Source organism: Dermacentor andersoni, chromosome 6 (genome assembly GCF_023375885.2).
Source record: "Dermacentor andersoni chromosome 6, qqDerAnde1_hic_scaffold, whole genome shotgun sequence".
NCBI classification, from domain to species: Eukaryota; Metazoa; Arthropoda; class Arachnida; order Ixodida; family Ixodidae; genus Dermacentor; species Dermacentor andersoni.
Window position 1 is genome coordinate 36,371,056 of NC_092819.1, and position 25,332 is coordinate 36,396,387.

The 25,332-nt window shown below is 44.1% G+C and overlaps 1 protein-coding gene and 2 non-coding genes across 8 annotated transcripts in view; 1 reads left to right on the forward strand and 2 right to left on the reverse strand.

Moving 5' to 3' along the window:
* LOC126521878 (sodium- and chloride-dependent GABA transporter 1-like) overlaps positions 1-21,382 on the reverse strand; it is a 31,717-nt gene extending 10,335 nt beyond the window's left edge. Inside the window, exons 1-10 of one of the 6 annotated variants that reach the window (XM_055066157.2) lie at positions 21,126-21,382; positions 19,107-19,424; positions 17,121-17,252; positions 15,088-15,301; positions 13,416-13,548; positions 11,188-11,322; positions 8,552-8,655; positions 6,784-6,908; positions 4,408-4,520; positions 336-464 (exon numbers count right to left, since the gene is read on the reverse strand). In XM_055066157.2, coding sequence (XP_054922132.1) covers positions 336-464; positions 4,408-4,520; positions 6,784-6,908; positions 8,552-8,655; positions 11,188-11,322; positions 13,416-13,548; positions 15,088-15,301; positions 17,121-17,252; positions 19,107-19,395 — 1,374 coding nt within the window. In that variant the 5' untranslated portion in view covers positions 19,396-19,424; positions 21,126-21,382. Of the gene's footprint in view, positions 1-335; positions 465-4,407; positions 4,521-6,783; positions 6,909-8,551; positions 8,656-11,187; positions 11,323-13,415; positions 13,549-15,087; positions 15,302-17,120; positions 17,253-19,106; positions 19,461-20,073; positions 20,353-20,550; positions 20,777-21,125 lie in introns of those variants that run through there. The other 5 variants (XM_050170599.3, XM_050170601.3, XM_055066156.2 and 2 more) reach the window with 5 other exon arrangements.
* Positions 1,072-1,256, reverse strand: LOC126522126 (U2 spliceosomal RNA). The gene has a single exon (XR_007597340.1). It is a non-coding gene; the product is annotated as a U2 spliceosomal RNA (small nuclear RNA).
* Positions 21,383-21,595: 213 nt separating the features above from the next.
* On the forward strand, positions 21,596-21,668 carry TRNAR-ACG (transfer RNA arginine (anticodon ACG)). Its single transcript has one exon. It is a non-coding gene; the product is annotated as a tRNA-Arg (tRNA).
* Positions 21,669-25,332: the final 3,664 nt, after the last annotated feature.

Genomic DNA, 25,332 nt, shown 5'->3' on the forward strand with positions numbered 1-25,332 from the left:
GACTGCTTGAACAGATATGCTGCAACTACAGCACAAAGCCTTCGTTAAACAGTTAAATTCCTTAAATAATTTTCAGAGCATATATTATAGAAAACAAAATCTTAAGTGATCACTAGCAGTCACAGATAAGCAAGACAGGCAAAAGAGCACTCAAATGCTTTCACACCAAGCAGCATTTTCAATGCCAAAAAGCTGACTGCGTCGCTTCTTTACTTATTCTCAGTGACAAGCACCGGCCTTTGTGCGAGTTAACGTGGTATGAGATTAATCTGGTGATTTACGTGACTGTTATTGCACATTGAAGAAAAGAGTAATGCTAGCAGACGAAACCTTACCTTGGTGACCATGCTGAGCCCCAAGAGGAACTGGATGGTGCAAAAGGCAAACGTCACATGCTGCCGGTTTCTCAGCAGCACTGGCCACACATCAATGAGGCCAGCTATGAGGGCCTCAGCAGTGCAGAACTGCAAGACCACATGGACAAACTTTCACAACAACAACAATAAAAAAGAATAACAATTAGAGTAGAATTCTGTTAATTCAACTCCGGGTAATTCGATCCCGACCGAAGGTCCCGGCCAGCACTCATACATTTCTATGCACCCAAACTTCCGTTAGTTTGATCTCAAAATTGGCCTTTGCTGAATAATTCAAGCATGCTTGTCGCATATATGAGACCGTTAACTGGGCCTAGCAGGCATTCCTTAATTATATGTGTGTGCACGCGCTGTGCGCACACAGTAGGTGGAGAAAAACCATATGTGCTTTGGGAAGCTAGAACTCGGAAAGTCAAAGGGACATTAAAGTGAACAAATAAGCAGGGGTCTACACAATACCCTGAAGGCTTGCCAGTAAACTTACTAGGCATCTTGGTGCTTGTACTGTGACCAGACATGGTGCGAGTGTAAATTAAGAAACATGTGCTATGCCCTGTAACAGCGACAGCTTTCGCTCCTTAATATGCTTCACCGCATAACACGGATGTATTGCGGCAAAGCTGACTTTAAAGGCATTACTACCAAGATTAACGGCGTGTTTCAGCATTTTAACGCGAAGCTGTTTATGGCTAGGGTACCGTGGGCCGATCCCGGAGATAGTGAAATACTGGGCCGATCTACGGGGGAGGCGAAGCAGGCTTCAATCACTCTGCCAACTTGCAAAAATAAGTTTAATATGTTGGGTCCAAATAGAACCTGTATAAGGTATTAAGCTTGTTGTATTTAGTATTTGTTCTATGCAAAACTGGATGGCGCTATCCACGCACCTTAGCAGGATTCGCCGCCATGTGCGTCTGTATATATACACATCACGGACTAATAATAAACGGCTTTTGTGTACCGGAGCTGGGGCTGTTCACTTCACAGTTCTCTGGCTTTCTGGCATAATCTGGCCAGGCATGGTAGTGGATACAACAAAGCTCATAAAAACAGATACTACACTCTGACCTGCGTTGGCCATGTCTACGTTCGCACCGCCCTCTCTTTGTCGGCGTTCCCAAGAATTTGCGTATCTACTTTCCTTCCGCTCTCCCATGGTGGCAGTCCTGTCGAAACATCATGCACGCCTAGTTTCCTCCAGCTCCTCGGTGTAGCGGTGCGTTGTCCACACGAATGTATACAATAATCACGGTAAATGAGCTCGCACCTTTGTTCAAAATTCGGTGTCACCTCTGTGTCGTGTACTAAAAAGCTTCGCTCGTCATCCACCTTCACAAAGTGGAATGGCTCATGATTTTTTCCGTTTTTTTTTTTATTTGACCCGCCGGACAATTCTATAAGTTTTGCCGGTCCCGTCAGGATAAAATTAATGGAAATCGAATGTATGTTCTCGTCTCCAGCAACAACTGCCATGATTAAAACATCTTTAGTGATGCTCTTTGTAAGTTCACTATGAGGGCCTCAGCTGTGAAAACTGCAAGACCACGCAAATACACTTTGGCAACAACAACAATGACAACAGCTATGACAAGGATACCACCGACAATGCCACAATAAAAACGACAACAAACGAATAACAAGCATCTTCATATCTCCAGCAAGAACTGCCATAATGATCAAGATACACTTTTAGTGATGCTGTTTATAGCTCCACTGTAAGTAATGTCACACGCATTATGTTACTAAACAAAAACAAGCATGTTTAAAGGGATCCTGAACCACCCCACGTGCTTGGTGAAAAGCATCGTCCGCTGATAGCATATGCTGCTGTGAACAACATATCAGCCAAGTTATGCTGTTGTGCACAGCACGTGGAGCTCGCAAGCGGAGTGAAAAGTCGTCTTTTTCCCAAACGCTCTCATTTCAACAGAAGCCTGCTCCTCACTCTTTCCTGGAAGCTTTATTTTGTAATATAGCAGATTCCCATACGTGGCTGCTATTGGACAACAGCTGACATCAACAAACAAGGGTGTTTGGATCAGTGCACTTCTTCCAACTGTTACTGTGTACATTTATTGACGCAGTTTAAAAAGAGGCTGAAGTAAGTGAAAATCATCATTTTGAATTTCAATAAGAATGACATACTTCGGAAGAAGCCGGCTATCATCTGCTCACCTTCGGCCGTGGCCACCCGCGTAAGAATTAAACTTTGACCATGCTGCTAATTCGGGTAGTGGCCATTGGTCTCCCTAATTTCAGTAAGTTTTGAGCATTCAACTAGCCTTGAACCACGCGACACTTAAGGTAAGACCGCACATACACTTGTCAGCACGCTCACTCCTGGCCGCACCTGGTTAGGTGCCTTGGCAGACTCCGCTTCGTATTGATCTACTTATAGAGCTTCAAAATGCTCAAGTTGTGTGTGGCTACTATCCGCCGGTCAAGCTGGTGCAGGACAAAGCCAGTTCACACCATGTAGTACAGCCAGACTGGAGCATGGAAGCACAAGCATGCACTCAAGCCCTGTCATGCACAAAGCAAGCACTGCGCACATGCACTACAGTTACATGTAGCCACGGTCTGCTTAAGAGCATAGGTACCAACAGGGTCCTTCAATACTTTTCATCTGTTCATGAAACTTCCCCAAAACTTTCATATAGGGACAGAAGGTGGCACGAGAGGCGCTGGCTTAAGTAGAAGGTGAACAATCTGCCACACCAGATGATCGGGCTGCACAACCATGGAAATGTTTCACGAGGAAAGGCACCTCTCCCGCATTTACTTCAGCATGTTTGTATAGTGAACATGCAACAGGAACATTTGGCAAAATAGTTTAATGTGCAATGCGTCTTTGTTTAAATTATACATAGCACCGTTTTATGATTGACGTCACTGCCCCCCCCCCCCCTTCTGCCCTAATAGCATTCCTTACACAAACTGTTGAGTTCAGCTGTCTCCATTTGCACTTTGTCCAGTTAGATAAGTCAGTTATATTTGGTTAGCTAGTTCAGTAAGTTAGTCATTAGTTGATTAATTATTAAGTTAATTATAGTGGCTTCATTATTATAGTTCGGTAGTTTATTAGTGAATAATTTTGTATTTCAGTTAGATAACTTAGTTAATGAGTTGGTTAGCATTGTTAGTTTGAAATGCAGGTTTTTTACGTGCAATTACATAAACGTGCGACATGAACTTTCTCTGTAGTCGGTTTCTAACAATGGAGGCCTCAAAGCATACAATTTAAACAATGAATTAAGCCCCTGTTGCGAATGCCGTTGAACCTGGAAAGGAAACTAGGTGTTGTAGTTCCAAAATTGTTTGTATTTGAGTTTCTGAACACTGTACAGAAACAGGGCGGCAATTTGCACGTTGTGTTGACAATATTCACACACCAATAAGGGCAGTAGACCCTTGCGCAATAGCGATCGTACACACAGAACACCTGTGGCGTCTGTTCGGCGCCTGTTCCAGTCCACCTTTTATGTGCCAGTGCTGCGGTGCGTCCACTGCGGATGCTATATGAAGCTCTCCAGAAGCATTGCATGGAAGTTTGATTACGCAGAAGATGGAAAGTATTGAAGGACCGTGGTACCGCGATTGCCGTGGTACCATGGTACATGATCAGTCCGCTGGCTCAGTGCACTACGGCTCACTAAGGACAACCGCGTCTGGCTTACGTTTGGCGCATCATAGGCACCAAAATCAGAAGTAATGGCATGTACGTGAACATCCAAAATTAAATTCGAACTGTGCAACACTGATGTTCTATAGGTGGAGCGTTGTGGGCCCGCCCCACTCTGTCATCACATTCACAGTGCAAGGAATTGAAGAAGGGGTGGAAGCACAGCGAACGGTGTGTTTGAATGCCAATAACTCTGCTTCTGCTAATCGCATTGAAGTACTTTTTCCGGCAAAGTGTTTCTGAAGTAGCCTATCTTTAACTTCAGATGCATTTCTTCACTTCGATAAAAAGTGGTTCAGGGCCCCTTTAAATTTTAGAAAGCACACATATAAACTGCACACAACTCACCTGGCTGTCGATGCCCACCACAAGCAGCATTACAAAGAATAGCACCGACCAGACAGGAGCCGCAGGCATTTTGGCCACAACCTCGGGGTACGCTATGAATGCAAGGCCCGGTCCTGAAATGTTTATCATTTTGCACTGAGTCCGGCTGTAATGTATTCTATCGTCAAAACTGTTGACAGTAAACCAGGCTTATGCTCACTTATATTCCAAAGAGTTGCAAATACAGCAGGACCTTGATGATGGAAATCACTTAAGGCATCAGAAAATAGTACTCATATCTTCTAATATATGTGCAGCCAAAAAAATAAACAGTTGCCACTGAATCATAGCAGTGAGCTGGGAATTTACAAGGAGCTAATACAGTTAAACCTCATTATAACGAAGTTGGTGACTTCAGCAATTTGTTACGTTATGTTAAAATTCAACCTTTTATGCAAATAAGCACAGTTGCCAATCAATTTTTCTTGCACAGAAAGGGGCTGCAGAATTTCCTGAATTATCAGGCAATCGAAAAAAGTAAATTTCAATCAGAAAACAACTCATTTCGATAAATTTGGGAATCAGCAAAGAATGATATGGTTTCATGCCAGGTACGTTGATGATATCTTTTCGGCGCTACAAATTAAGCGAAGCCAGCCATGCTTTCGCGAGCATTATGCCTCCATGGCTGATAGCGTCACTCGCACTGGGACGACGCTATCGGGAAAAGCACCGGCAGCGGGGAGCGAATTTATTGTCTGCCTCTCACTCCAACGGCTCACCGAAACTCGAGATTACACAACTTCCAATACTAAACATGCAGTAAAAGAAAAGTAAAAGAAATGGGCATGGGCAGGACACGTAATAAGGAGGGAAGATAACCGATGGTCATTAAGGGTTACGGACTGGATTCCAAGGGAAGGGAAGCGTAGCAGGGGGCGGCAGGAAGTTAGGTGGGCGGATGAGATTAAGAAGTTTGCAGGGACAGCATGGCCACAATTAGTACATGACCGGGGTAGTCGGAGAAGTATGGGAGAGGCCTTTGCCCTGCAGTGGGCGTAACCAGGCTGATGACGATGAAGACAACTTACATGGTGCCACGCCGTGTCAGTATGACCACTCTTTGCACATGCCGCAGATTACCTCTAAAGTAGGGTGCACGGCTGCGTATGCGCTCAGCCGTGCTTACAGCCATGCGTAGCCACGGCCGATACTCACGCCAACTTACCGTTCCGCCCCTTCACACGCGCTTCATTGCGTTATCGCAAGCTCGCTCCACTCCCCCTCTTTCCATTTGCTCGCGCGGGAAAGCGGCACACGTGAAGCCACCATCTTTCTTGTCTCAACATCGCACACTTTCACTTGCTTCCACAACACGAAGTATGTGGGGCGTGATAGGATCTTATCCCACTTGTACTTTATATGGAACATCATGGGGCTCCACTTCGGCGGTCGCTCTTGTCGCGTGGCGCATCATTTGAGAGGTGCGTTTGCAAGAAGCCGCTTGTGATTCAATCATTTGACCATCTGCGTCCGTGGAAGTTTCCACTTATTGTCTTGGCATTACTCTGCGGTGGCAGTGAAATTTTGTTATATTGAAATCGCATACAAACACACTTCTTTATATTGAGGTTCTAAATACATGGTGTTCTGTGCATAAGAGGGTATGAAAAGTTATATACTTTGTTATATTGAAGTTTGCTATATTGAGTTTTAATTGTATTCAATCACATTTATATCATCATGTTACCTAAAGTGCTACTCCAATAACTCCTCAAATTACATTTATAGTAAACAAAAGTGAAAGGCCCAATTGAATTTTGATGCTTTCAGTGACGGAACATCAGTACACATGCAAAATGATGAAAAAATTCACTGACGATTATAGTACTCCCCAATGTGATATTTGAGCGCAGCTCTATACATGTCCTTACTTCGCAATATATTGGCTGGCGTGGACAATCTGTGTTGTGCAGCACTTTGCAAATGGAGTGAAGCGTGACGCGACTGCCTCACTAATCGGGACATCACGACAGACAGCTGCGCATAGGTGACGCATGGGCGCGATTCACAGCAGCCGCCGCAGACAGACCTCCGCTCATGCACCACGTTCTTTCCATATATGGTATCGTGCGAAGCGCTCGGCGCATACCATCGGTGAACAGACCATGGTGCCTCTGGCACCATCTCGTAGCAGTCATTGCAAGTCTTGTGTGGCACTACGCTTTTCTTCTCATGCTGTGCTCTGTGTTCGCTTTCATCTTTCATTGTGCTCATTCGCTCGGTTACGCCGAGGGAGAACGACGATGCTCATTGCAAAAACGGGCACCTAAGAGCTCCGCTCTAATAGCAGGACATGTGTTCTCAGTCATGTGATTGCAAAACTTTGTCACTCACCTGAGCGAAACACATCACCCACTTCACGGCCGGTGACGTGCGCCAGGTGGCCAAGCACCGAGAATATCACCATGCCAGCCACAATGCTTGTCATCGGATTCACCACACACAGCACCATTGAGTCCCTGCACATCGACTCAGGTGAATGAGCAAACGTACGCGTGCTGACGGGACTGTAAAAGTAGGTGAATAGGTACATAGCAAGGTAGCCACAAACATAGACAAACATCGCACTAGCTCCTTAAGAGGAAGCTTTAGCTCGAGGTCAACTCCAATTCCCCTATCAAACAGCATATATGTAAAATGTGGAAATGCTTTTGTGAGACAACTGCTGGACCAATTTGACAGAAAGCTAACTTATAGCGACTCTAAGAAGAAGAATTTTGATTCAGGGTCTGGAATTTTTTATAACAATTCCCGAAAGCATGCAAGCGTTAAAAAAATAGAGACATGAAGTTTAGAAGTTCGTAATTCTGCACTAAAAACAAATATTGCAGTTCTGTAAACTGCACCTGTTAGAGCATCTCAAGTGGACAATTTGATACATGAATTTAGAGCTTACATGAAATTGTTACAATGCTTACGAGGCTTTTGCAAATGTCCTACTATCAAATTAGAGGTATATTTCAGAGCAGTGTATAATACATTCAAATTTGGCGACATTAGATGTATTACTATTGGGTGCAGTTTACAGAATGCTAATATTTTTTATTGCAGAGTTACGGATCTGTAAGCTTGACACTTATACTTATTTTTTAATTTTGCAATATTCAATAACCTTTATAAAAAGATTGGCGGCCTAAATAAATAAAAATATGCTTCCTACAGTCACTAGACTTTAACAAAAGCTTTCTACAGTTGCAGCTTCCTCTTAGGTGTCAAGTAAAAACCAGCTTCAAACTGTTTTACTTATCTGAAATTTCCTCCACCTAGTAAATTTCTGCAGCACTTACTTGAATTCTGTTCTGTCGCGGTTGAGTGACATATGAGAGGCAAACGGTTAAAGAGGCAAGACGGTTCATTGTCTAACTAGCAGGACTCTCATAGCACGGCATTTCACTGGCTCGGTCTGCACCGAAATCCTCAGTCCCATGACACGTCACGTGATCTGTTCTTTGTCTGCCCATATTAAGAACATGATGCCATCTAGCTGTGTTTGCACACGCAACAAATGTAACTGTATTAAGCTTCCAGCACCTCAATTTTCTCATTAATGAGGCCTCCCACTGCCACTTGCTCGGCTCCTTGTTTGCACAGCTTCTAGAACACCACAGAAAGGTAGTGGTCCCATGTTTGGTTCATCTTAGACCAGCATGAATTCTTATTCACCCTCAAAATTTGCTTTCCAAGGATAATGGAGTGGGTTTCTCTGTGGTGCTCTGCTGCATTTGGCTTAATGCTAATGTTTCCTTGCATGAAACTTCCCTTATCTTGCCAAATTTCTGCACAACTTATAGTTGTCTGCATCTGATAAAGCAGTTTCTGCTTTCACCAATAGGGGGTGGGGGGAATGGACAATAAAGAAGTCACAAAGTGTCCCCCTCCCTCTTTTTGTTCATTTGAGAAATATGTCCCAGGGATACAGTGGCATTGCCTCATGTTTAAAATCTGACACACACACATGCAACACTTTAGTGCTTCACATGCATGCTCCTCAAGAATTGTGTGTTCTCAGCCGCTAAACAGCCTACAAAGCTTGTAGGCTAAATACTAGAAGCTACAAGAATGTGCACACTAGTGTCCCTCACTTTCTTTCTGAAACACCAACCTGAAGAAGTTGTGGTTGAACTTGTTATAGCTGCCCAGGGCAATCACAGAACCAAAGCCAATGCCAAATGTGTAGAACACCTGGGTGCCGGCAGCTATCCAGACCTGGAACGTAAAAGCCCTACAATGGAATCAGGTTACACAAATTGCCACAGATCACCAGCAAATACAATCTGCACCTGTCTCCATCAAACATTCATATGAAGGGTTGTACTAAGCAGGTTCACACTGCAATGACTACATTAATGTTGAGGTTGAGCATTCTTCATTATCAAGTCATTAACCCTTTCATCACCATTTTATTTTTCCCCCAAACGCCCCTCAGCCCCTGCCATATATTTTTTTTCTCTGCGCATTTGTTCTATGGACATTTCATGCTATATAGAAGGTGGTTTTTTGTTGTCGCTTTCTCCCATTTCAGTACTCATGAACAGTTCATTAATTCCTTCACCTGTCATAGACCCAATAGACGAACCTGCCATACTTGCTATGGCCATGGCTGCCCTTCTAATCCACAGCCCTGGCCGCTATATTTATTATTAAAGCAAAGCTTTCTTTGTCTCTCTGCAATCCGCCTGGCCGTTGAGGCCGTGAAGACTCACCGTCCTCAACGCGCGGGGACTGCGTCGTCCTCCCCCCCTACCTACGTGTAGATTAAGAGGCGGGAACCCCAGCTCGGTGGAATAATAAAGTTTTCAATCAATCAATCTTTGTCTCTCTCTTTGAATTTACCACTGCTGCTGCTGCTGTTGTTTTTGCTGATGCTGCTGTCTGGCGCACCACGTTATGGGGGGGAGGAGGTAGTTCAGAGTGTGTGTATACATGACAGGAGCGCAGCAGAGAGGAAAGGCGACGCTAGAAGAAACTTGTTTGGACCTTTGCACCACACTGAATGCGCACAATGCCCTCTGGAGCTCCCCGGGCGTCGCCACATTAGCCTCTTGACAGCTGTTATTATCCGTAGCCCTCCGCAAAAGCATTGCTGAAATTGCAGCACTCACCTTTCTACTAACGTGCAAGTCTAGATAGAATGGTAGAGAGGAGGGGGGAGAGAAGGCAGAGAATGGGTAGAACCTAAAGCCCCCTAGCAGAACCGATGCAGTCGCGAAACAAGTGAATAACAGCCTTACCACTCTTCGCTCGCAGTTTCCATGCCAAGGGGGTCAGAGGGGTGGGATAGGGAAAAGCTGACGTGAGACAGCAAGGAAACGCTACTACTAAGGACATGACTGTGGTTGTGGAGAAACTGGATAAATTTAAGTTCAAGGTAAATTATGGTACGTTCCGCTATTTTTTTAAAAATAAAAACCATGCAAATTTGTCAAGCGGACAACTTATGCAGGGTGTGCGGAGGCAGAGCCGCATTAAAGCGCACCGTAGAGCCTAGGCGACACTATGGAAGCAGTCACAAGTCAAATGAACACTTCTGTGCCCGTAGCCACAGCTTCGTGGTTCTGGCATTGCTCGAGGTCACAGGTTTTATCCCAACTGCGGTAGCTGCTTTTCGATGGGGGGAAATAAACAAAACGCTCGTGCACCTAGATTTAGGGACAGGTTAAAGAACAACGGTTTCCAAATTAATCCGGAGTCTGGCATAACGGCATGCCTTACAATCTAATTGTGGTTTTGGCACGCACAGTCGCATAATTCAATCAAAGTTTAATACTTCTGCCACGATACAATGTGCCATGTGAGGCAATGGAAATGCTCAACCCTATCAGAGGTTATGAATTATGGTGCACAACAATGCCTCAAGCAAACACATGCCCCTGTGTGTTTTGTGTATTCTGTGCAGACAAACAGCAGTAGCAAATGCAAGGTAATGTTTCATATCAACTCACCACTCTTGTGTAGGACTAAACGGTGAAGAAATAAAACATTTTCCGTCAACATCACTGCTAATTATCGTCAATCAAAACAAACAGCACAGAAAGCTTTGCTTACATCGATTCCCACAGTGCGTGGGATCCACATATTTTTATTTTTTTCCACCCCCACGTTCTGGCTTAGAAGACATTTAATAAAAGCTTATTCTCTGCCACGTGTTTCTCTAGATGCAGAACTCATCAACGGTTCACTTTCACAGACGAAGAGATTTGTGAACGGATCTGCCACACTGCTTAGCCTTTGCTGCCATGCTGAGGCAGAATACAAGCACTGATACATTTGCTCCAATTGCTGTTAGAAATTTAACTAATGACCTTTCCATAGAAGGCACAACAAGCATGCAATGTTATGTTTTGCAAAAGTTGCTGAAAACACAAAATGAGTACACATGGGAGTAGAGGGGGTTATAGAATGGGTGCTCGAGTTATCTCAGGAGTGGCAGTGAAAAGTTTCTTTTTATTGTAAGTAGGTTAAACATGCAAAAATACAGCATAGCATGCCAATGTGAAAAAATAAGCTGACAGCTTGCCATGACTTTGGTTGGTAAGGCCATGGGATGCATCATGCCCAAGGATCACAGAGCCTCAATCAAGTGCTTATGTATTCAGCTGACATAAGGTCCCACCTTCTTTGCATGCACTACATTCTCAAAGGATGAATGTGACTGACTCACAAAGTTGTACCTGTCAGAATAGGAGCTTGTCATTTAAGAACATGATGGAAGCAACAAGTGGAGGCCTAATGACTTACGTGTGGGTCCAGTAGCTTTTCCCACTGGGGCGTCACATAGAAGAGGAGGCCCATGTAGGCACCAGGCAAGGTCACGCCTCGCACCAACAACACCAGCAATATCACATATGGGAACAGGGCTGTACACCAAATTATCTGCAGCACAAGTCACGCAAGTTCAGTTTCAAACTGTTGCTGTCACTAGTGTAGTAACTGACAGAGAAACATGGAAAATGACATTCATCAAGAAGGGCGCTTGGATCGGCGCACTTCTTCCTACTGTTACTGTAGGAAGTGAATGCAATAAGCCAAAGTAAGCATAAATCTGAGTCTGAAATTTCTACAAGAATTCTGTACTTCTGAAAGAAGTAGACTATCGTGTGCTCACACTCAGCTGCACCCTCTCACATAGGAATGAACCTTTGGTCCCACTGCTTAATGGTGTCATAGCCATCGGGTCTCGCCAATTTCAATTAGTCTTGAGCAGTAAACTAGCCTTGACCCACATGAAGCTTAAGCCCAGACCACAAGTACGCTTCACAACACGCGCTCACTCCTGGCTGCTCCTGACTAGATGCCTCAGCAGACATCGCTTCATACTGAACTATTGATAGCACACTTCAAGATGCACAATCTGGAGCACATGAGCGCAAGGATGCACTCCAGCCCTGCTGTGCAGATAGTAACTATTGTGCTATAGGCACTGCAGTTGCCTGTAGCATAGATACCAAGGCCACCAAAGAGGGCCACTGACTGCCCTCACACCATCGAAATGCTTGAAAAACTACGTGCTCTGATGGTCTCTGTGGGTGATGTAGCTCCAGGCAGGTGGAGGTGAAGCGCCCACATCTGATTGGAACAGTTTGTCCACTTCCCGAGTTGCACACCTTCAAGTTGCATCGCCATGATGATCAAAACTCGTTACATACCGCGGCCACGGAAGGGGGCCACCGACTAGCCCTCTTGCCATCGAAATGCTTGGAAAACCACGTGCTCCGATGGTCTCTGTGGGTGACGTAGCCGGAAAAGAACATCTGCTTCCTGAGTTGCACACTTCCGAGCTGTGTCCCCGATTATGGTCCAAGCTCATTACGTTAGGAATCCTTTCAACACGAGTCTGGAGTGCAACATCCATCGCTGAGCCAATGCGAGCACTGCCGATGTGCGCACTGCCGACATGCTCACAAAAATGAACATAAATACGTTTCATTCATGCCTCGGAAATGGTGTAATTACCAGAGATATGTGCGAAAGGAAATGTGCTACTCATGCATCTCAATACGAGAAAACAGCCGCATACAGCTATCTTGTCTACAGTAGCATGGTAATGTGATGAGAAGAATGTTGACATAGTAACAACCAGAAGTGTGGCTTGCAAACAGCGCCCGTCAATTCTTGCTAAAATAAAAAACACGTTGAAGTCAGGTCACACAATGCCATAGGCAGGGTACCACCACTGGCAGTGCCCCGCTCCTTGGGAATGGAGGACGTTGAGGGGGAAAGAGAGAGGTAAATATTGCGTTCATACTGTCTACGCTCGTACTAAGTGTATCTGAAAAATTATTTTGCCGATATATTCTTGGGAAGCACCACAATCTTTCCAAGGAGCTTTTGAGGCTTCAAAGATATATAGTTCAGAGCCCCTTTAAATAGCATTTAAGCAGATGATGTGCGCACCTGGCGGTTTGTGGATACAATGCAAATCACAGCCGATTGCCTCGGATATTTCCAGTGCCCCATCAACGCTGCACAACCTTTGAAAGTCATGCTGAGGAGCTGTGCTAATTTTTAATGCTTTAGGTTATCATTCTGTATTAAAAACAGTTTCTATTAATATACTCTAATAAATACATTTTGCATTAAAAACAACTATTTTTTATAACAATTCATTATGCATCTACTCGCATCAAACGTCTGGCTGTTTACACGGTCAAAAATATCTTTTCAGTTGGCCTTTAAAGCTGAGCCTTGATACATGGCTTATGAAACATCACAACAAAGGATTGGGAACATGTGCACAGTAGCTGCTACCTTTGACTGCACAATATTAAACTATATCAGAGCCTCAAGCATGTAGCCAATATAACATGTTGGTCTCTTTGCAATGCTCTCGAATCATTATGCTACGCCCACCAACAATGGTATGGCAGCTGGCACAAAAAAGTGCATTTCACCACCCCTTGTTGGCTGTGCAATGCAGCACCGGTTCACGAGAAAGCTGAGAAATAATGAAAGTCATATAGACATGCCTTGCCGCTCTGATGAATGCCCCTCCATGTGACCAGGAAGACAACCGTCCATGCAAGCAGCAGGCACAGTGCCAGTTCAGAGCGCACGCCGCCCACATCATCAAGCCCTGACGAAATGTTGAGCACACGCTGCCTGCACCAAGAAACAGCCTTTCCTATATATGTAGGTACCAGGAGGAGCTGGTCAACCACAAGTGCTAAGAGACATGTTCATGCCACAAAGTGAACCCGTGTGCCCAGAGGATAAAACATGCATCACAAGGCACAGGCTCTAGTGGATGTTTCATTATCTGCATCCCAGTATCCAGTTCGTGCCATCGACACGTTTCCTAGCTTTCTCGTAAAATAGCCATGCCCTAAACGAGCCCCAGTAACAACACAGTCAATCAGTGTCGCAATACTGGTTGCCTATTCCTTGGACAGTACATATGAACCACAATTTAAAATTATGAGTTTGTACTATGGATGGCTTGGTCCATTCAGTGACACTTGACTTCTATCTTGATTCATGGTGCACCTTACTACATTCACAGGCACAACATGTGTGCTGCTGCAATAAAGTCGCAGTTCGTCACCATTCACAGGACTCGAAACAGGCAAAATACCACAGACACGCAAGCACTATGGTCAAGCAGCTGCAACATAGCGTCTTCAATGCAATTACCATCGTCCTATCTAATTCCCCTGCGGGAAGTGCCCCAAAATCACTATGCTCAGCGACAAACTGATAATTTAGTATAAGCACCACCCATAAAACCGCATGTTCTCTGGGCCTCCACTCCACAGCATTGTTCCCCGCAGACTGGGGCCAATAAAAAATAAGTTCGGCTTCATTGTGACATAATCGAAACAAGCAAATATGATTGGCTGGCACATCTATACACAAATTCTCATTAAGTTGGAGAGCGATATATTTGCCACTGCATTCTTAGGTTGTCACCAGTCACAGCTATGCTTCTCTGCCCCAAGTGAACCCATGCATGCCCACACATTTCCTAATCTCATCAGTATGCCTAATTTTCTGCTGTCCCCCACCACACTTCTCTTGCCATCACAAAATACGCAATACCATGGACCTGTCTGCAATGACCTCAACCTAATGGCCAGTGAATTATCACAAAGACATTTCGTTTATCAAGTAAATGCTTTAAAAATGTTGTAATTTATCACCTCCAACATGTAAAAGCCGTATAGGAGCTATAAGAGACGTCACATTGGAGAGCTCCAGACTAATTCTGACCATACAGGGTTCTTTAACCTGAAACAAAAGCTAACTGCACATGCATCTTTGCATTCCAAGAGCACCAAAATGCAGCTGTCACATTTGAGATTTGATCCCGCAACCTGGCACCTAGCAGCAGATTGCTATAACCAGTGAACTCTTGCGGTGGGTTTTCTTCATTCTTTTCGGCAAAACTAATGCAATAATCACATACAGTCGAATGCTTTATAACGAAGAGCTTGGGTGCTCTGAAATTATTTGTTATACAGGTCACTTTGTTGTAAAGGTCACGTACTGCACAGAACAGTTGAACCGGGACAGAATCAGTCCCTCATTATACAGGTCATTTCGTTAGAGATGTATTTGTTTGTTGTAGCCGAGCTTTACTGCACTACCGTGTTTGCAGGACTGATTGTCGCATCACTGCCACATTAAAATATGAACACTCACTCCCAGTACTCCTGAACAGGTGTGGTAAAGGTGCTGTTGACAAGGCTGGTCCCATTTGGTTCCCTGCAACGTTCGGTATTCCAGTAGTTGCCACAATCCTTCCACGGAAGCTGGCTGGTGAAGGACGCGAAAAGGTAGAACATGATCCACGCAACCAAAATGATGTAGTACACATTCGAGAAGAACACCATCACCATGGAAGCAATGCCAACACCTGCGGTATTAAAAAGGAAAAAGAAAAACAGATGGTTTCATGGCCCACATTCAAACATGTTCACATTGATAATGGCTGTCCCTACAACTGAAAGCTGGGCAAGTTGTCTACTGGTATTATTAAACGTGGTTTCAGCAGTAACGAATGCGCAACACAAACACAAAATTCACACGACAGGCACTGGGCATTAACTGGCTTTACTGAACAAATTATTACGTGCAGAAAAGGCTCATACTCATGGCAAATTTCGTGAATACATCACACATAGGTTGTGTCGCCCGCCACATGCGTGCTATGCATCCTCTTGTTTACGTACAAATCTATTGGGATCTTGAATAAATAGACCGATTACTTGAACACGAGGACACATTGCACTTGCATGCGACAGGCAACACGAGCTTGATGTATTCTCAAACTTTGCTACAAACCTGAGCCTTTCCTGCACATAATGCCTTCCGTAGCAAAGCCAGCTAATCTACAGCCCCCATCCTGTGCATTTCGTGTTTGTATTTTTTGTTCCTAAATGCTGTAACCATTTTTCATAATGGCTGTCCCTGTGTACGATTTCTGTGTGGCAGTGAAAACTTCTAAATATAGACATTGGCCGATACACAAAGCAGGTAGGTGAAGATTTCAGCTCGAGAAAAATGGGTAGACAATTTGGCTACGTGTGTGGTTGGCACTGCAAAGCTTGAGCCTCATGCTTGCAAGCATGGTAGTTGAACTTACACGAGCTGTGAAATATTTTGTGTCGAGATATAGTTCATGCCCAGGAAGGGCACAAGGCAGCAATTGACAACCAACTTGGATGACACTGATTTCCAAAGCCACCAGTGCTTGTGGCGAGACTTGCCTCAAAGGCCTTTTTAAAAAGGATGTACTGATAAAACAGCATCAACTAAGAACCTTCTGGACCAGGACAACATAACTTTATCAAATTCCATTCTTCGCACCCTTTGGCGCTGTTTCGCACACCGATGCATCACTGTTATAAGTATCAGATATTCCACACAGTGGGCAATAAGGAAGGAAAGAAATTATTGTAGATGGCCTCTAGTCAGAAAAGCCTTCTGCACACTTCAAAAGATTGTACTGTATATTATAAAAGGAAATTGCGAAAATATAACTATTTCAATTTTAGCATGAAAACAGATACTGCATGTGAGGCAAGCATGTTCAAAGTGCATCAGGAAAAATCACCTTAATGGAGTACTGACATGAGAGTCAATTTTCTTGTGTTAAGAAAAGCTCCAAACTTCTAAACCATAGGAAGCTTACTGCCAAATGTCAGACAGCTCGAAATAATTTACCAGAATACTTGTTTCTACAAATCAGTTTGTTTCAATACCTAGGCAGTGAATGAGCCATCACATACTGATTCAATCCATTCTTGCGATTGCTGCTGCTGTCACGTGCAAGCCAAAATCTACATACAACTCTTGTCAACTTTCTATGAGAAACATTATCATACCTAGCCTTATCTCTGCATGCCATCAGCATATTTTGCTCTGTGTCATTACGTCACGATGATGTCAATGACACCAGGTTCAGCGTTTTGAGACCAACTTTAGTATGGAAGTAAAATATCTTATAAGTGCTTCCCAACCTTAATGCTTGGTGTCACATTTTACACGTGAAAAGCATGTGGTGGAGTTTCTACAACTTGTAAAGTATGTGTCAGTACTTCTTTAAGGAATGAGCAGGACAATTGCATAGTAAGCAGAGACAAGACTGTGCTGACTTGCACCAGAGCCTCGTGCTTTTCATTTCTTAAGGTGCTCTACTAAAAAGCTCAAATCTCAATGCCTTCGAAGGGTACCTTTGAAAATGGGCACCAGCTTCCAGACACCGATGCCACCGCGGCAAACGTACTGGCCTAGGGCCACCTCCAGAAGGAACGAAGGAATGGCCGTCAGCACGAGGCATACAAAGTAAGGCACCAGAAATGCACCTGCAATAGATTGCCCCACATGTGAGGGCACTGCACAAATGCTCGCACAAAGACCATGGCACATAGGTCGACATGAGCTCACCAGTGGCTTTGGTGGTGCTCAAGGTTGCGTGTGGCAGATGTTTTATGCTTTGTTATATTTAACTTCTTTTGTCACCTCTACTTCTTAAAAGAACTTGCAACAGACAAACTTCACTTTCATAACTAAACCCTCCTTTTAACCGATGCCAGTTACATTACACTCACATTGATCTTTTGTACCTGATCATGCTTGTCACTCTGGGGGAAGAGTAAGCTATATCAATGCTGCCAGGAAAAGCCGTTATTGCCCTGACAGAGTAAGTCCTCTTGCGAAAATGTTGGCTCAAGGCTGAGGCTTCCCTTGTTCAGTCAGTGTTGATCACTTTGTGTCACCCATGTTCTTGTGAACCCTATAGCGTTAGTGAGTCAAGGCAAGGCAGTCCAATTAGTGAGTCAAGGCAAGACAACCCAGAAGCCAGCAGCAATTCAAGGCAAGATTAAGAGGAGACAATAAAGGCAGTGCCAGTTTGGAAATCATGCAGGTGTCCTTAGCCTCCTTCTATTCATAGCATTGAACCTCGAGTTAAACGCAAGTGGTGATGAAGAAAACACAACAAATCCTATGTCTTGTTCTGATTTCACACCAAGATTGTATTTTATGGCTGAAACGGTAAAATACACACGCGTGTATGCACACCTCATCAGCTTGCCTGCTTTGTACAACAAAATCTATGAAAACTTATGTGCACACATGGCCACCAGCAAAAGGAACTCTACAATACAAATGAACTGTTGCTGCTCAACAAAAACAAGCAGCGGCACGGTTCTGCCAGTTGATGGTGACACCAGTCCACTTGTCTTGCAGAGAAATGCTTCGCCAGCCAAGTGCAGAGATGGTAGCAGTTTTGTGTTATTACAAGACAAAGTGCATAGTTGGCAATGCCACATGCCTCATTCTTCTAAGTAGCTATAAATTCCGAATTTTCATGCAAACTTTGAGCAGCACCAAAGAACTATGAAACACAAGGTGCCATAAAAAAGTCGTTTAGGTAGGTAATCATGTTACTCTAAAACATATTTTTCTCAGTGTCCACTAGCTTACATCCCAAACATGTGCCCAAACTATCACATTGCAAAGTACAAGTCATCCAGCACACTTTGTTGTTATAGTACAAGGTTATGATGAGTAATCAGAAAAAATTGTTCTCGATAATTTCCACTGGATCCCTCATCCAACAAATGACAGTAGCCGAGCCAGAACCACAAAGGAATAATAAATGCTTTCCCTGCAAACACAAACAATGAAGAAAGGGCAAGTACAGGGCCAAAACTATCTGGTTTGCATTCGGCAGAAGTCATTTGCTGAAAAGCATAAATTACTGTGACCTTTTTACATAGTCCTGCCTGGCACAAGAAAACTGGATTCAAAGCTGCACAAAAGTAAATGCTGATCATACCAATTAGCAACAGTTTAAAATAAAATTCTGGTGTTTTACATGCCAAAATCACGATCTCTTTACGAGGCAAACCATAGTGGAGGACTCTGAATTAATTTGTGTCACCTGGGGTTATTTAATGTGCACTTAAACCTAAGTACACAAACATTCTTGCATTTCATCCCTAATGAAATGTGTCCGCCATAGAGAAGATCAAGCTCACAATCTTGAGCTCACCAGCACAACACCATAGCCACTAAGCTACCACAATAGGTAGCAACAGCTTAACAGGCTTTCTTGACAATGATCGGTTGCAGCTTTGATGTTAAAGTTAAAAGAAAACAGAACACAAGAGCCTTCAAAATTATAAAGACAGTGTTAGTAAGCTGTAACAGACCCCCTCCATTCTCATAGCAGAGGTAGGGAAAGCGCCAGACGTTGCCAAGGCCGATAGCATAGTTGATGCAGCCAAAGATGAAGTCCAGCCGACCTTCCCATTTGCCCCGATCTTGCGTGTGGCCTGTGGTCGAAGAATCTTCAGTTGTCTGAACTTGAAATGCCGCCGTAGGCAGCACCTTGGTGGCAGTTGGCTGCAAGTCCTCTTCACTTGGCACACTTTTAGTTCTCCCCGACTCGTCATCATCGGCCACTTTACAAGCCGAGTTGTGCGAACTCGTTGTCTCCATTGGCGATTGTCACAATACCATTCTGGGTCCTAAGAAATTCAAGGGAAGTTACAAGGCGCTGCTCACTGTAAATAGAAGAGTGGAAAAGCAAGTGCCAGAGATCAGTGCGGCTTTAATTTAGGAAGAAGGCATAAACCAGCAAAAATTATGGAATAGAGCAAGCAAACAAACAATTACATCAAGATTCTGCAGCACCACCAATCATACTGTTCTGTTTAATTGCGCTGCCAACACATCCTTCTCAAGAAAATACAAAGTGATTATCTGGTTCTATACTCTTGCAGAGCATCAAAATTCTGAGCAGTGTTGAATAGACTAGGAATTAGTACCGAAATGTTAGAACCACAGTTCAGGCACAATGCACATATTCTGCATAAACCACCACAGCATTATGTGAAGTTCTTCCCTTGAAAACAAAGTGTAGTTCGTGGTGGCCTGTGGTTCCTACGTCTGCATATTTTGTTATTTCACGCAAGCAGTTTGGCATGTGGCTTGTCAACCTTTGCAAAGGACTACGTCAACACTACCACTTGATAGCGTAGACATGAATGTTTTTAATGAACTTACAGATGGCTTGTTGACTGAGCTAAGTGCCACTGTTTGCAAATAACACGGCGACTGTTGGCACAGAAATGTACATGCCAAGGACATTTTGATATTTTAGTAGGGTACACATACCTTTACTTTTTATAGCAATCACCTCCTTCCACATTCTATGCCGGAACAGAAAATTCTGTGGAGCACTTTTAACTCACATCTATTCATAAAGTTTAGGCAAGGGCGGATGTACGAGACTGTCGCGTAGTCGAGCGATGGTCCTGCAAAGGAACGTCGAAGCTAGTCTTTACATCTGCTCAGGTAGCAACGGCGAACAGTTGCGATCGAGAAAACGTGACGGCAGTGCGCGCCAGCCGCGCACAGCTCGGGCGCAGACATTGCCCCGGAAGACGAGAAGCAAGCAGATATGAGCGCGCCGTCTTTTGGATAAGAAGCGGCACCACACATTTGATGATGCGCACTGCGAGTCCAAGGTCGATTGTATCGCCTACGCGTATCGCGACGCTATCACGACAGATGCAGACGGCGCGGCACGCGGACACCGTAGCTGCCATAAACCTTTACGCAAATGACAAATGCAACAGGTGCGTCTCTCACCTTCGTGTATGGCAAAATTGGCCGATGTCAGAGAGCTACGGCTCAGATGACACAAATGAACTTGGAGTCATTACACTTTTGAGAAGCCGATTTGCTCTGCTTGCCGTGGCAATGATGCAAACAGCGTCAATGATCAGCTTCCTGCTCTCTCTCACCTGTGCCGCCTACTTGCAACCAGGCTACAAACAAAAGTGCCGTTACACAGCCGGCGCAGATTAGACAATTAGTGTCTACAGAACTAAAACGCCCGCTAGGAGCAGAGTCGCAACCAACCGGCAACAGCGACGCAAGAAGACACTCGCGATAGCAGCGAGATTGATCGCCAAGCCGAGCGTTTCTGTCGATCGCATTTATATCTCAATGCTATACGGACTCGGTCAGAGTCGTATTGCGCGAACGTGCCTGCCGTAGAATAAATGATCTCTCAAAGTGAATGCGCGACGGTAAACGATCCCTAGTCTGCTTTGCAGTTTGGATCAATCAAAGCAGGCAATAAAGAATGGCGTGTGGAACGTACTTCGCGGATAGCATTAGTATAATGCGAACAATACAAAAAAAAAAAGGTGAAATATTACCCCCGAGGAAAACCGAGCAAGGTGACTCGGCCAGCTGACTTCGATTCGCAGACTGGAAAGGAAACGATAATGGTGTGCTTTTGGAAACTTGGAGGCCTATCTAGGCTGCACATTTACGCGCAGCTACATCACATGTTTCTTAACGTTAATAAACCAGTGCATTGCATTTTAAGGTGAAATTCTGCAAGAAAGATTCTACATTTGAATTAAACGCCGACTACTCGCAACACACAAATTTGCCGGCATGGAAATGTTTCAGCCGAAACGTGTCATCGTACGTACAGCCAGAGCCATGATGAGCTTCAGTGTAAAAGAGAAATCACACTTATTAGCAGCATAATCTTATGCGCAGTATTATGATGGCTGCGCACAGGGAATATTGTCACAAAATAAATTCTACTTTAGTAATGTACTAAAACAGTGTGACTTTATTATGGATGTATAACATATAATCTGCGCGAGGAAGTCGTGGGCCTGTGGCGCAACGGATAACGCGTCTGACTACGGATCAGAAGATTCCAGGTTCGAATCCTGGCAGGCTCGATAACTTTTTTTTTTTATGAACTTGATTAAATCATACTTGACGAGAGGCAGTTTGTACGGCCATGTACGGCTGTTAAACCCAAACTCAGGTCGAACACCCATTCTTCGGCGCACCGCCTCCATTCTGGCTGAATGCGCGGCAGACATTCGTTTTGGGCGTATTTCTTGCGAGCCCTCCTGCACTTTCCTGACCGTGGCTGCAAGGTGCTGCAGTCTTGCCGAATAATAATTACGCGCCCGACGGGGATTTGATCGAACCTCGTCGCCCAAGCACAACAGGCCCATATGCTCTAACCATTAGGCCACGATCGCAAGCATAGAGTTTCTATGATCGCACGTATATAAGCTTTTATCGTGCCAGATAATCGCCACGTACTCCACGTGTCACATTGTGTAGAACAGGCGCGCGTGGGCATGTACTACATACGTGCGCGCGCCCAAGGCGCAAGAATGAAATGGGCTAATTTATAGCATTTGATTAACCGCTTCACGAAAGCTTCGCGCTTCGAATAGATTCCAGGATGCGCTGTTGGATCTGCATTTTTTTTTTCCTTTTCATATCAATAAAAAAAAAAAATCCGGCAGAATTTAAGAGAAAGCTGTAGCTCGGGGCTACATGGGAAAGGAGAGCCACGGGAAAGGCGAAATCACGGGGAGAAATCGTTTTTCGCGGCAACCACTGCACGAAATTTGATGAGGTTTGTTGAATTTAAAAGAAAAAATCTAGTGACTTACCAGGAATTTTTTTTTACTTAGACCGTCACTTGTTTATAGAAATTAATAATCTAATGCGGACAAAATTGATGTAGTGTACATGGCTTTTGCAATACCCTTGTAAACAATGTTAACAAATTCACGTAAAATATAAATTGATAAATAAAATTTTACAATCGGAAAATCCTATATGTCGCGCACCATATCGTATTTGTTCCTATATATATTGCTACACGCGTGTGGTGTTTGATTGTTTGAACGAGGCGGACTTACCTGGCCCTTTTCCTCTTTCTACCTCTGAGAACAGGTGGATCGCTGTGGTCACGGATTACGCCACGCCCTACGCCATCACCCGAGCGTTTCCTACAAGCTGCGCCACAGATGTCGCCAATATGCTTCTACGCGACGTGATTTTATTACATGGAGCTGCGTGACAACTTCTCACAGACCGTGGCCGGACATTCCTATCAAAAGTTATCGCAGACATCCTGCAGTCCTGTGCCACGAGGCACAAGCTATCCACGCCATACCATCCGCCTTACACCGTGCCATCCACAAACAAATGGTCTCACGGAGCGTCTCAATCGCACTCTCACAGACATGCTCGCGAAATACGTCTTTTCAGACCACACTGACTGGGACCTCGCTCTACCGTTTGTCACATTTGCTTATAATTCCTCGCGCCACGACACAGCCGGTTATTCCCCATTTTTCCTTCTGCTCGGCCGAGAACCAGCACTGCCCCTCGACACAACCCTCTCTGTTCACGCGGCACCGACCAGTGAATATGCACTTGACGCCATTGCCCGCTGTGCCTACACAAGGGAAATTGCCCGTGACCGCCTTCTGAAATCCCAAGAGAGTCAAAGGCGTTTGTACGACCTGCGACACCGAGACGTGCACTTCCCGCCTGGTTCTTTGGTGCTTCTATGGTCTCCATCGCGTCAGGTCGGCCCGTCAGAAAAACTGCTGTCTCGTTACACAGGCCCATACCGAGTGCTTCGTGCCGTGACTCCCGTCAACTACGAGATCGTCCCTGACGCCCCATCTGCTTCCCAGTCCAGTGATATCATGCACGTTACACGACTGAAGCAGTATCACCCTCCCAGTAATGACATTTACATGCTGCGGGACGTCGCTTTTGCCGCCGGGGGATTATATGCTACACGCGTGTGATATTTGATTGTTTGAACGAGGCGCGTGGGCGCCATCACTCGAGAAAAGAGAAGGAAGAACGAACTGGCCTCGCACTGTGAATCCAACCGGTATGCGCTGCAACCGCTGTTGTAAATATAACCTGTAAATAGTTTCTCGTCTTACTGACTGGTACTTCGCGTAACTATATATATACATATATATATATATATATATATATATATATATATATATATATATATATATATATATATATATATATATATATATATATATATATATATATATATATACAATATATATATGAATGTTTGATGTTTTATGGCGCAAGGGACATATATATATATATATATATATATATATATATATATATATATATATATATATATATATATATATATATATATATATATATTCCAACTAGCGCCCGCGAATTTCATAATTCCATCACTCCACCTAGTCTTCTGCCGTCTTCGATTGCGTCTCCCTGCTCATGATAGTCATTAGGTAACACTAATGATCCACCGGTTACCTAACGTACGCATTACATGACTTGCCCAGCTCCATTTTTTTTCTCTTTAATGTCAATTACAATATCAGCTATACCAGTTTGCTATCTGATCCACCACCGCTCTCTTTCTGTCTCTTAAATTTATTCCTAGCATTCTTCGCTCCATCGCTCTTTGCGCGGTCCTTAACTTGTTCTCAAGCTTCTTTGCCAGTCTCCAAGTTTCTGCCCCATATGTCAGCACTGGTAAAATGCACTGATTGTACACCTTCCTTTTCAATGATAATGGTAAGCTTCCAGTCAGGAGCTGACAATGTCTGCCGTATGCGATCCAACCCATTTTTATTCTTCTATGAATTTCCTTCTCATGATCATGGTTCTCTGTGATCAATTGACCTAGGTAAACGTACTCCTTCACAGACTTTAAGACCGGCTGGTGATCCTGAACTCTTGTTCCTTGCCCGGCTACTCAACGTTATCTTTTTTTTTTTTTTTTTGCATATTAATCTTCAACCCCACTCTACCAGTCTCTCTGTTAAGGTCCTCAATCATTTGTTGTAACTCGTCTCCGGTGTTGCTGAACAGGACAATGTCGTCTGCAAACCGAAGGTTACTGAGATATTCGCCGTTGATCCTCACTCCTAAGCCTTCCCAGTTTAATAGCTTGAATACTTCTTCCAAGCATGTATTGAATAGCATAGGAGAGATTGTGTCTCCTTGTCTGGCCCCTTTCTTTATAGGTATCTTCTTTTCTTGTGGAGAATTAAGGTGGCTGTGGAATCTCTGTAAATATTTTCCAAGATATTTAGGCAAGCGGCCTGTACTCCTTGATTACGTGATGCCTCTATGACTGCTGGTATCTCTACTGAATCAAATGCCTTTTCGCAATCTATGAAAGTCATACAGAGTGGCTGGTTGTACTCTGCTGATTTCTCGATTACCTGATTAATGACATGGATGTGATCCATTGTAGAGTATCCCTTCCTGAAGCCAGCCTGTTCCCTTGCTTGACTAAAGTCCAGTGTTGCCCTTATTCTATTGGAGATTATTTTGGCGAATATTTTATATAATACTGGGAGTAAGCTAATGGGCCTATAATTTTTCGATTCCTTAACGTCCCCTTTTTTGGATTAATTAGCACAATGTTATAGGAACTAAAAGTATTTTGGTACAGGACGTACAAGATATTCCAATAGAGCTGTCCGCTTTAGATTCTCTAACGAGTGCAGCTTACAGAACTGCGATATCTGTTCTTTATGCAGAGCTACAGATTTGTAAACTGCGTGC